Here is a 13,291-nt window from a genome sequence, read left to right as displayed (position 1 = left end):
TACGCTGGCAGTGCTTTTTTCTGCTTCCATCCTCATATGGTTTGACTTCCCCCTCTGGCTGTGTTTAATACCTACAGCATGTATACCCTATGAAAGAAAAGCTAGATGTAAATTCAACATTTTATTACCAGTCCACTGATTTCTTATTGGAAATCATAAACTTTAAAAGGCAGAGTTTGGTTGCTGTCCTACCCATAATGGTCATTACCATAACTGAAGCCATGTCTCTGGTTTCACACTTCCTCAAGTTGAGATGTGGTAAATACAGACAAACTACTTACTTAGCTGTTCCCCTGGACTAACAACAGTGAGTTATGTCCTCCATGTTACTACAGAGGAGTGAGAGAGTGAGTAATAGAAAGGAAGGAAAAAATAGGAGACATAAGAGAAAGAAGAAGAAAAAGTATACAGGAGAGGGAGGGAGTAGGTCGTGACTACAAAGTGCAGTTTTTCATTCAGGTGCACACATGCTGCTCGGCACACACCCCATACCTGCCAGAAGTCCTGCAGAGAGGGAGGGGCAGAACGGAGAGGAGATGTGATGAGTAGGGAGGGAGGGAGGTAGACAAGAAGAGGAGAGGAAGAGGTGGTTTGGGGAGTTTGTGGTTGGAGAATGGGGGATCAATAGATGGAGTGATTAGGGGAGGAGAGAGGGGGATTTCAGAAGAGAGGGAGATGAGGATGATGGTTATTTGTGAGAAAGGGAAGAGAGAAAAAATGGAGGGATTACTTGTTATGTGAATGAGAAAGGAATGCCTGATAAGAGCATGAGAAAATAATCAACAGTTAAAAATGGCAGTCAGGTCACTTAAACATAAGATAACAGCAGCTAAAAAGCATGTCCACATGATCAGGGTAGGAGGAGAAATCACAGAGATGGAGTGAATTAACAGCAGAGAAAAAATGGAGAGAAACAACTGGTTTAGCAAACCAAGCAATCTCATTTGATGGCTTCTAAAATAACTGTGTTCCCATGGACAGTAAAATAAAAATAAAACAAACAGGGTGAGTCAATATTAACAACAGTTGTTAAACACCCATACAGGGCATGTAATGTTTGCCTACATACAGACTGAACCTGGAACAAATTAGCGTGAGCAGGAAAGGGGTGGGAAGGGGGATGACGAAAGAGGTTTAAAACAAGTACACTTTTAAACAATAAAAGTGGCTAAACTGTGGCTAAACAGTATGTAGGTGACAAATGTTTCAGATGGCGTTGCTATTTTTAAATTAAACCATGGGAAGTGAGGCACAGGGGTCTTTTAAGAGAGCTCTCATGTTACTCTCACACAATAATGTACTCCTGTCTGCCATTGACCTTAGCCTCAATCGTAGTTTACCACCCAACCCCCAGCTGAAACACTCCCCTTGTACTTCACCACACCCTCCATCGACTCCATGATTTACACACTACAGATATTGCACCACTGTACGTGGCCATTTCATCTAGGTCTAAGTCATTGCAGTTTTTAGTTTCATGTGAACTAGATTTCATGGTTTCTTGGCAGGAACCAGTAATGGGTTATTCCCCTGCCAACAAGCCAGAGGTGCCCATTAAGCCAATGAGTAGTCACGTGTCTCCGGTTGATAGAGCCTGTGGAGGGGGGGGGGGGGGGGGGGGGGGGGGGGGGGGTGTGTGTGCTCTCGGACCACTCTGGCCATGGAAGGAAAATCTCAGGGGGCAACCAAAGCTAAATACAGTGTCAGAAAAAACCCGTGTCCAGAGATTTGCCTGGCAAATAGAGCAATACGAAGCCTGGAGATAGTAATGACATTTACATGAGCAGACAAGGCCCATAAATGTACAGCGCTCCATTTCTGTTTGAGAACTTTACATTTACTTTTTCAAAATAAGGGTCGAAGTTCTGGAGAATCTTTTACAAAACACAAGGTCTGGTAAAACTAAACTGCAGAATGAGCAGAGAAGGGAGTAATAGAAGTTGTGACAAAGAAATAGACTGTGTTCCCTCTTGACCCTTACTGATTTGATGTGGTTCATGTGCCTGCAACATGGTGATCATCATCATCATCATCATCATCATCATCATCATCATCATCATCGTCATAATCATACTAGCTTGGGGGCCGATGGAGACAAAAATCATCACAATGATGACTAGCTAACAATAAATGTAGGGTGGTTGGCTAGTGGGTGTGAGAAATGCTCCCAGAGATCAGTGAGAGGGCAGAAATGGTCACAAATCAATATCAAAGAAAGCAAAAATATATAATATATGAAAATAATGATGTTGGAGATTTATACTGATGGTTTCTATTTTCCTGACTGTGAACAGAGAATTGTTAGCACAGAGACTGTAGCCATCAAAAGGGGGGAGGTACCCTGTCCAAGGTTCACCTGCTGTTGTTGTCTTTAAATAGGTCACTATGCACTGGGCTGGCCCACTTTGTCCCTCATGATGAGTCAGTGTGGAGCTGTTCTTTTACATATCCAGGCTTTTCTGAACTAGGTTTAACTGACTAAATACTTTGAAAATGATGGTAGGTAGGAAAAGGATCCCTGCCTAGGTTGAAAACAATTTTTTTGTACCCTTTTTTTTACCCATTACCCTTTAAACCTTTTCCTGAACTTTTCGAGCTCAAACAGTATTTGGAAAGCAAGATATTCTGATTATTGACTCTAGTTTCAATTTATTCACAATAACTGACAGATGATTATGCTGACTGTAAAGCAGTAGACATGAGCTATGACACTGAGTTATCACCTCAATTTATACATTGTTTCTGTTCTATTTATCCACTTTCTTCAATGTAATTTTAGCCAGAAAGATGAATAAATGTGGCCGTTTTTGCTTTCTTTTAAATTTATATTGCATTTCATAGAAGGGTTTCATTATGCTATTATATAATGTTACATTTATGGAGATTGGGATTCAGCAAAGGACACATTCAAAAGAAATGAACATGCTCGCCCTGTTTGCTAAACGATTTTAGGGAATTTGTTCAGGGAAATGTTCAGTTTTCACTTCAAACTGCAGTTTGTGAAGTAACTAGAATATTGTTTCTGAGAAGACAAGGTACAATTGAGCTTTTCACATTACATTTTTACATTTAAGGTACTTAATTCAACTCTATTATATTGTGGTAGTGCCAAAAGTTTCAGAGGCAGATATCTTAAAACCTCAGCTAATAAAAGTGGCATTATCTGCATGCCCAGACATCACCATTTGGGATAAGTGAGAGTGTGTTTTTTGTATATTGGAGGAACTGATTCTTTAAGCCGTCATTGACATTGGCCATTCCAGGAAATAAACCCCTGTGGCAGACTGGAAAGTTGTTCAGTGGGGAAAGAAACAAGCTCTGATAATATGTTATTAGAACAGAGCTTTCAGGGGAAATGCAATATTCATTTAGTTTGGGATAATTATAAAAACTCCCTTATGCTGACCTCCATGATTGCTAATTTAACCTTCTATCCTCTTTACCACCAAGACACCCACTTCTTACCTTCCCATCATAGCGCTTCACAATGAACTGATCGAGGCCTAGATCTGAAAAGACATAGAGAGAGAATAAAGACACATGCAGATTAGGAAACAAATATAACAAATGAGATGAGAGGAAGACTAGTTACCCAGCTGGGGCATCCAGATGTATGCCAAACATGAAGCAGAGCAAATGTATTTACTTGGTGTCATTACTGAACCCCGAGCAATCACTGACATGTGCTGGAGATTAATAATAGTCATTAACAACTCATTTCCATTCTTCCATTCTTTAAAATAAACAATCATCAACATTCAGCTTTGACTCTTTTGATCATCACTTATAACCTCATAACAATGAAGCACACATATAGATTAGCTGGTATTTTTTTGTCCTTACTGTGGGTCTATTTCTGTGTCATGTTTTTCTATGCAAAAGTCATCGATTCATTTTCTAGCTGAATACAATTCTGCCCCCTGCAAGGAAGATATGAAATGTGACTTCTCATACTTCTCACTTACCTTAATCAAATATATGTCAAACAGGAGTTATGAATTTTGTGTCAGAAAGACAACTCTACCTCAAAACTAATGTAATTCATACTAACAAACCTTGTTGAGGGGATTTTATAAACTCTTGTGAGATGCAGCAGTTGTCATCTGTTAAATGATGAAGGATTTAGTACAAAAAGAGTAAAAAGAAAATCTGAGAGTTATACAGGCTCTTTATATCACAGAGAAAGACTACCCTGACCTGATGTAACAGTCTCAAACCAGATTAACTTTGAGGGCGATGATTAGAGTATAATCTAATTAAACTGAATGCTAATAAAGTGAATAGCATAATTTTGTTTGAAGTTGGCTTCATCAACATTACGTAAACCTAATCACAACCAGGACCACTGCAAACAGCCTACCACCCTCTTCTGCTGGGTAAATAATTCTTTAACTTTAATTCAGGGGCTGGAACGCTGATCTTAAGTCCACATTTCTAGACAGGACATTGTCTATCCCACTTCAAAAGCTGTTTCCCCTGCATCTGGAAAAGGCAGTCTTTTTTTGCACACATTTGAAAGGACACAGCTGGTCTATTCCCAGCAGCCCTCACTATTTTTCAATCTGTTTTGTAAAGCACAACATCCTAGTAATAAAATTCATATTTGAGCTTAACAAGTTAATAGGGATCATGAGTATTGGTCCCTCTGAGGCTGGACATTTGGATTTGATGATGCTTTGTGTACTGTGTCCTCCTGAGGATCTGTTGTATCTCTGTATTTCCAAACCCTGTCCAAACAGACAATTCAAAATAAAAGGGTGGCTAAAATGATCTTTTAAATCACTCATCAGGTCAATGGGTTATTCATCATCCATGAGCCAGAAAATCTGCTGAGCATTAAAACAACAAAAGCAGCTGAGACCATTACTTTTGAAATTGAACAGGGAGTCTGTTGGTTAACCTCACTTGGGTTGGGGGCTTTAAAAACAGAATGCAATAGCTGCCTCTGAAGTAACCTGCAGTTTATCTTGACTTTTTAATCTGCTTTGCTGAACCTTCTCTTATCTAACACAGTTCAGTTCGTCATTACTTTAATTCCAGTTTGGAAGGGCAAAAGACAGGATAAAGAAGAGAAGAGCTGGGGTCTCATGAAGTTGGGAAGAGAGATACTAGGTCTAAGAATGGAAAGTCCATGGGGGCCATGCTAGGCCAAGTCTTGAATGTAGTTAACAGACAGAAGTGCTGAGGTGAGCAGGAAAGGCAGTACAGACGTGACAGGCCCAGCTGGTACCTTATTAAGTGCTAAGTGTGGGCTTGCTTCCTCAACTGTGGATGAATGCTCAGGATGTAATAGTTGTTACATGCTGAGCATTTGCACTCCAGGTCTGTGATGGAGGCTAATATACACCCGTAAAATAAAATGTCACACAAATCTAACTGAATTTAGGCACCAAAAGCTGGATAATAACAGATAGAGACAAGACTGGCACTGAAACACATCAATGCCAAGTTAAGCTTCTTGCCGCCCCAACCCTCCCATTGCTCAAGATCAAATATCTCTCACAGGCTCCATGTGTGACGCCTGAGATCTGCTCTGGTTGGAACCCGTTAATTGAAACACCAACTGCTGTGTCGTAATTCCCTCAAGTCAGCGTGATCGGACAGGCTTGACACCCCTCCCTCCCCGCCTCCCTTCATACTTGTGAACACAGTCAGTGGGATCATTATACCATGAACCATAAGTCCTAGACTGCCATGTGAGTGCTAAGTGTGAAAGTTGGCTGAGTTAGGTAATGCTCCACCAGTAGAGAGATACAGATATAATTTCAGTACTGCTAACTGAAAAAATCTCATCCTATAACCCCAAACGTTTACTTGACTCAAGCAATAAAGGGAGAAGGAGTAAAACTCATAGAAAAGAATAGTACCATGCCAGTAGGTGTTAAGAAGTCACTGATGAAAACTGAGCAAAGGCAGTAGAAGGAAAGAGAAGTAACTCACTCTCAGGCTGTTTCTCATTAGGTGTGATGGAGCGTATGAAGTCCTGGGGCGTCATGTAAACCTCAGTATCTCCATGTTCGCCAATGACCTTCAGCGTGGCAAAGTAGCGGAAAATCTTGTCTGGAGTCGAGTAGGCCCGTATCCTGTTCTCATACTCCATCACCTGCCAACCAGACAGGATTTATGACCCAAAATTTCACACATTAGGCATGAGTACCACTCTAATATACCTAACAAGTTCAAAGAACCAGGAGTATTTCAGTCCTGTGGGCACCAATGTAAATAATCTGAGGGAGAGGTAAAAGAGTGCAAAGGGGTTGAAGGAGTGACCAGAATATAGAAGCAGGTGTCGGCAGGATGGGGAAGTACATTAACCTCCTGACTCAACTACCACAATAAAAACTGTGAATAAAGTGTCAGCATCAGTCTGACTGATGCGTTAACACAAAGGGGGACCGCAGAGTTATCACAGCTCCAGAAAGCTGTGACAACTGTGCAAAAGGCTAACAGCATGGCATCAGTGACATACTGAAGTCCAACATTTTGGAAAATACAAAAAACTAATTTATTCAGCTCTGTTACACACATTAGCCACATCAGTGCTTGTTTTAACACTGCCATCCACTTTTCAGCAGAAAGTTTCAAACAGATGCAGCATAACTGGGAAAGTGACAGAGTGGCATCTGTTTGGGAGCTTGGCGCAGCCACAGTCTGCACAGGCAGTTATTTTATGTGACACTGAATGATTGTGTACACTGCACAAACCCCCTGTGGAAAAACTAAAACACATTTTACAGCTTCAACTTTTTGATGCTGCTCTCCACTTCAATTGGATAACAGATTTGCAGAATTTGAAACTAGATTCTCTTCTTGAGACTGTAGCTATGACTAAGTGCTTCGGTGATGGTTTCTGCTCTTTAGCAGACCTTATTGGTCTTTAGGGAAATCACCGGGAGCGTGTCCCCCAGAAGAAACAACCATCAGTGTATGGATGAGAGGTTATAGGACAGTCGTGTGGAAGTGCCGGAGAGCATGACTGATGGAAAGCCTGTGACACACTGTCATCTCTGTCTAGCTGTCATCTCCTCAGATTTACAGGCTACTGAACTCAGCGTCACACATACTGACAGAGACTCAGGTTTGTTCTTTTGAGCTTCCCGCCTGTTATGTTCTCTCTTTCCATTACAAAAATTGCTTATACACAACTAGGTGGGTTGAAATTCAAGTCACGGCAGTTATTTATTTATTTTTACTTCAATATTTCAAAGATTGTTGTGCAACATCTGAGACAAGAGTGATAAATCTGTTAAAAAGTAAGAAAGTGAAAGCACTGAATTTTAAACATACATTAGAGTGAACTTTCTCTCCTGCTGCATAGTCACCTCTTAAAAAAATATAGAAAAAAACACTTGGAAGGACCAAAAACTCAAAAACTGATGTTTAGTGTTTTAATACCTCCCACCAAACGTACTGTAAACCTCCATCAACATTTGACTATTCTGACAGCAATCTCAGTTTGAAGCACCGATGCACATGCGTGTACCTTTACACACACAGAGACAAAGAATTGATGTCAAACAGTGTAGTTTCTCAAACCTACACTCTTACTTTGACATAGTCAGTGAGCTGGCACAAACAACCTATTTTTACCAACACACTAGTGAATCCTGTGTTGGTGTGATTCACTCAAATTGTTTGCTCCCTAGACATCTGTATGCTTTCAGCACACTATGGCTGCTACTGCAGAGGCAAGCGTAATTGTGCAGTTTTTTACATCTGTACCCATAAGTCAGATGCACCATAAAAAAAAGAAAAAAAAAGGCATCTATTGGACAAAGAATCTTCTTTCCCTTTGTTCTTCTTCTGCTTGTCTTTTGTCATCTGCTGCCTAATTAACAGCAATAAAATCTTAGGGGTGGCATATTTCTGTTGTTTATGACAGCAGAAATGTACACTGATTAAACCTGTGTGTCTCTATAAAATATTCTGTCAAAATGTACTGGCGTTTGCATATTAGGCATTGATTAGGAAGGCGTTCAAACACCATTCTCCAGGTGAATTAAACAGGGGACTGTCTGAATGTTTATTGTTTATTGATTACCTTGCGGTCACGGAATCCAGAACGTGGCTTCTTTTTCTTCCCCTCTCCACCTTCATCCTTCTCTTCGTTATCTCCACTGGTGGCCTCCACTGATTTCTCTGACTCCGTCTCAGAGTCTGTATCCCTCACAAAATCCGCTTCCTGTCCTCTTGATTGCTCAGAGTGTCGAACGGAAGGCCCTGCGTCTGCATATGCTCTGTTTTCAACAAAGAAAGAGATTAGAAAAAGATCAATACCTGAGGAACAGTTCTATGCTAATTGTCAAATGGGTCAAGTATGGCAATATCCCTTCATGTTTTGCACTGGTACCAAGTATAACAGGGGAGGTATGTAGCTGACCATGTTTACAAGTATGTACTGTATGTATGATGCTAAGCAGAATTAAAACTGAAAGATAGGGGATGAGAGAGATTATGTCCTGCACCACACTTGTCTATGCAATGCAGAGCCAACTCCCACTTGACCATTTTTCTGACTAAACTGAAAATTGGAATAATAATAATAAATAGCTGGGTCTGTCTGGAGCAGGCTGAATAATTCAGTTTAATGAGACACAGGGAGAATGAAGCCTGGGGTGAAGGCCTGGAACAGTCTCGTCCCATCAGTCTCAAATGCCCTGAGGCACCATCAATCACTCTGTGTACCGCAGCACAGTCATTGTGTCCCCATAGTGCTCTCACGTCAACACCCTCTACCGTTTTTCCTTAACTAAACACCAGTCTCCTTAGTAATGGATAGCCATAAAAACATTGTGACATCCCTGGGGTGGTGCCTTGGAATGTCAACAGAAATGCAGGTTAGCAACTTCATGGGGAGGTTTCCCTAACAGTTGAATCTGGCGTGTGCTCAACAGTCGACATGCTGTTCAATACTGCACCCCAGGCAAATCTTAATATGTACATCAAGGTATAGATATTTAGTGGGGAACACACCAGATAGAGGAACTTGCAAGTCATGGTGTGGAGCACAAGACAATGCACTCCAAAGAGAGGTGCGTCATTAATCAATATCTTTTATGTGGCAGGAAAACCAGAGGAATGTTGCTAAAAAGACATGTGAGAATGAAAACACAGTCATATGACATTGTTGCAAACAACATTGCATTTGAGGATAGAGAACTAGTTTTTGTATAAGTTTTATAGCGAGCCAGTGGCAATCAAAGACAAACTGTTTTCTGTTTTTGATCGCCTTCATGCTAAGACATTTAGTAATTTTTGTTATTTTTATGTTTATGAGGAAATTCTTTGTTGTTATATTTGAAAAACAGCTTGTCTCAAATTGATTAAATAATAACTGAAGCATTTCTGAATTCAAGTTAAGTGCCAGAAAGACACACAGGTGTAGTGAAGGACTGAGACGTACCTTTTCCAAAGCAGCCCAGCACTAGCAGAAACACCAGTTACCCCAGCCAGTGCCGCCAGCATCAGCCTCCTCCGACCAGACACGCGCACTGCCCCACTGTGGTAGCGCCGGGATAACTGCACTAGCCCCACCGAAACTGCGGACAACGCCCGCAAGCGGAACATCTTGCACTGAGAAAGGAGAAAAGGTCTGGTGAAACATAGAGCAGACACCCTGTGAGATTAGCAATAGAAATTGGCACACCACTACCACTGCGTTAACCATGTTCCTTCTCCAGTCATAAGCCACTGAAGTGTTAGGTAAGGATTTGGAGAATTTGACCAAAAACTAATTAACACTTATCTCAAGAGGCAAAGCTTAGAAAAACAGCAGTTCTCTCTTGGGATCTGTCTACATACTGCACTGGCAAAGCTGTACCTTCAACAGTAATGCATAAATGTCCTGGAATCCTCACACATACCTCAATTAATAAACAACAGAAAGAAAGGATAAAACTAATTGCCACCAGTGCAGCTAAGCTCCAAAACTTCATTTTCAGTCAGACTGTTGCTTAATTCATCAGTGTCACGGAAAGATGATTAACAATTAAGCAAGAGGCTACTGGTGTGTATCTGTGGCTCCTGTGTGTGCACTTTTTAAACTACAGGACAGAGGAGTTCATCCCACAGAGGCCTGAAGCTGCCACCTGTCGATACCCTATTAACAATTCAGACACCTATTGTCAAACTGATTCAGCAGAAAGAAAAAAGAAGACATGGCATATGCTAATTGGACTGTTCAGCAGCCCATGACAACTGACTGGGGGGACTTATGGGAATAGTGAGCATGCATGCACACCTTTTTTGTGCAACAGGAGACAGCTTGATCTTAAAACACAGGTTCCAAAGACTCTACAGAAACCAGCAAGGTCAAGGTCTTGTGTAATGCAACAGGACAACCTGAATGACTGATGCTGGTACAGATGACTTTTGAAATTAAGTACCAAACAACAAGAGCAATGACCCATATTTATACAAAACAAAATAAAGAATAAGGCCATGATTTCTGAATAATTTCTCATATGTTGCCCTGAGAGAATTTGTTGCTGCCTAAATGAGATCTGCTTGACATGTATTTAGCGGTTTCATGCTCAACTACAAAGAGTTTTTTCATCTGTGCCCGACAAAATCCTGATACAAATACATAATGTGCCAGACAAGCCTAACATACACAAGAGACAGAGGGACAAACACAAAACACTGATTTGTTTTTCTTGATATCTCTGACTCTGAGCTGCCAGCTGAGGATCGCCAATTTTGGCTAGTGTAATTAAAGTCCACCTGGGCCTTTGAAACATGTCTACTGAGATGAAATTAATCATTTTTAAAGTGAGAGTTACCCAGGTTGTGTACAATCCCCAGCTGTGGGGCTTGGAACTTGTACAGAAAATATTTTTTTACAGCTGAGGCATACCAATGTGCTTTCTAAACAAATAAAGAGTTAAAAGTTAAGTTATAAGTTAAGAGTGAATCTTAGGTCCTACATCACACCCCCGCCAACTAGAACTTTATTTCAAATATAATGCTGCCATCCTGATAGAATAAGGCATGGAACTTTGTTTAGCATACGGATGTCTCAGGCTGGATCATGTCACAGTGAGCCATGTGTTTAAACACATTAATTTTCCTTCTTTTGAAAGCATTAAGTCAAGCCACTCCCACAGCACAATCCAGAATCACATTCAGCCTTTTTAAATCTAGTAATGGGGGATCCTGGGAACAGGAACTGACCTGGGGCCTGATGAATCAATAACACTTTTGGTCATTCTCACTCACCACCCCCTGACAGTGGCATCTATTTCTGATGTGTGAACACTACTTGGTGCTTGGATGTTCCTATCCTAAAAAAACAAAAAGGGGCAGGAACAGAGTGGGTGCGTCACCTCAACAGCCTGGGGCACTAAGAATGATGTTCTGTGCCCTCAGTTGACACTAGTGATGCATTCTTCACAAATAACAGTAAACTCTGCAGCTCCATGATGCTAAACTTTGCAATTCCTCTGCTGCTCGGGGATGTTTTCTGCCTCCAAGCAGTAAATATAAACAGAGAGAGGGGATTATTGTCAGGAGCACCAGATGCACAGATGAAGAAAAGTTTGCAAGTATACCTCCTACACTCAGTGTAAATTGACAGACAACACCTAGACCTTTAAGCAGGTCTGTGACTTGCTCGAAACATATGAAAACTTTCTTACAAGTGAAATTATTCATTCAAGTTGACAGAAGCATTTTTTTAATGTAAGCATTGTCTTTTTACTCACTATTTATTATTACCTTAAGGTTTATCACAGTAAATTTCAAATACACTGGACAGACATTGAACATGTAACAATACACAAAGGTTAGGCTTCCTTGACAGTGTGGTGACTCACACCATAGTTAGCCACTTCTCACTGCCCGACTGGAATATCAAGTGTTAAAAGAGTATGTACTGCTGGTGATTAAACCAACATCATTACTGTGTACGGTCCTGAACAGGGACTCGGTTTGGTCAGAACCAACATTTCCAAAAACTGCGGTCCAGAGACACCCAAGGGTTCATCTGTAAGGTTCCCAAGTAAACTGAGAAGTTAGCACCTCGCTAACCGGTCTCAGAATGATCATAAGTTTTTATTCTCCCAAATGTCACCTCCATATCTAACCATATAAAGTTACCAATAGTCTTCACAGATGAGCATCCAGGAGACAAAACCTGCCTTGGGGTGTGGCTGATATGATTATTTGGTTCCCAACGAAGAGTCGGGGTGTTTGACATTGACATTTTAACACAGCAAATTGTCGCCAAACGTTAATTGCGAAATGTACATAGGTCAAAAATGTAATGTTTAAGATACTGATATTGTTATGTTTGGCATGTCAGAGCGGAAACGCGAACGACCAAACTTTTCAACTGATGCACAAGGACACCAATGTTTTGTTTTTAGCCCCAAGTCAAGCTCGTTGACAACAGTCCGCAGTAATACGTTTGTTGTTTGCTGTCTGCTATCCAGTAATAACCTAGATGTTTTCAACGTTAGTCTTCAGTTTGTATAGCTTGTTGTTATCAATGTTACATGCTTAACTATCGAGTCCAGCGGGCAGAAAATTGTTTCGTAGGGCAGCTAACGCTAGCTAGCTAGCAAGCTAACAGTTAACGTTAGGTTAGCAACTGTTAGCTCCGGAGGCTGCTACTGGTTCTGACGAGAACATGTTTATTAGCAGAGAAGCGGCACAGTTACTCACATTGGTGACAACACGGACGCCAGTCAGTCCAAAATGACAGTGTCTTCAGCGTTTCACAGCACTTCTTCACCTCCTGTGCCTGCAGAGATGGAGCGCAGCGTAAACGGCAGTTCCGTGTTCACCAGCAGCGGGGTGGGGCAACATCCCCGCACCCCGCCCCATGCAGCTCAGGCTGGTCCCCTCCCTCCACTGCTGGGGACGCAGCTACTGGGGGAGTCAAATCAAATGAAAATCAAATGACCAGACATTTTATGTTATCTCATCTATTGAGAAACATTGAATGCTACAATCCAGCACAGTTTCTGGAAATCATAGAAAGGCAATATGAAGAAAATAACTTTTCACGGTTGAAAAGAGAAAAGCACATCGATTTAAATCAGTCCACTCGGGTATTATTGACCACAAACTGAAGTTAGAATGAAAACAAACTCACTCATGCACAAACTGAAAGACAAAGACGGTGATAAAGGACCCTCATGCTATCATCAAATGCCATAGTATTTTTTCAGATCAAACATATTTTACATAAATAGGATAAGTACAATTAGAAACTGATTTTACATGAAATGTTCACATATAAATTAAATCATTTAGCATTTCATTATGGTCTGTTGTGTGTACGTTTTGA

At 41.0% G+C, this 13,291-nt stretch overlaps 1 protein-coding gene across 2 annotated transcripts in view; it reads right to left on the bottom strand.

Annotated features, from left to right (window-relative positions):
• The window catches only part of micu1 (mitochondrial calcium uptake 1), a 28,863-nt gene extending 16,058 nt beyond the window's left edge, over positions 1 to 12,805 (bottom strand). The window contains exons 1-5 of one of the 2 annotated variants that reach the window (XM_071481000.1): positions 12,664 to 12,805; positions 9,404 to 9,573; positions 8,042 to 8,237; positions 5,941 to 6,103; positions 3,466 to 3,509 (exon numbers count right to left, since the gene is read on the bottom strand). In XM_071481000.1, the coding sequence (XP_071337101.1) occupies positions 3,466 to 3,509; positions 5,941 to 6,103; positions 8,042 to 8,237; positions 9,404 to 9,567 (567 nt within the window). In that variant the 5' untranslated portion in view covers positions 9,568 to 9,573; positions 12,664 to 12,805. Of the gene's footprint in view, positions 1 to 3,465; positions 3,510 to 5,940; positions 6,104 to 8,041; positions 8,238 to 9,403; positions 9,593 to 12,663 lie in introns of both variants that reach the window. The other variant, XM_071481001.1, reaches the window with a different exon arrangement.
• Between the last annotated feature and the right edge of the window lie 486 nt (positions 12,806 to 13,291).

This window comes from Trachinotus anak, unplaced genomic scaffold (assembly GCF_046630095.1).
Source record: "Trachinotus anak isolate AG129_WGS33_773 ecotype Australia unplaced genomic scaffold, CSIRO_AGI_Tana_v1 ptg000007l, whole genome shotgun sequence".
NCBI lineage: Eukaryota > Metazoa > Chordata > Actinopteri > Carangiformes > Carangidae > Trachinotus > Trachinotus anak.
Note: the sequence above shows the minus strand (reverse complement) of the source record. Positions and strands in the feature narration are given on the sequence as shown.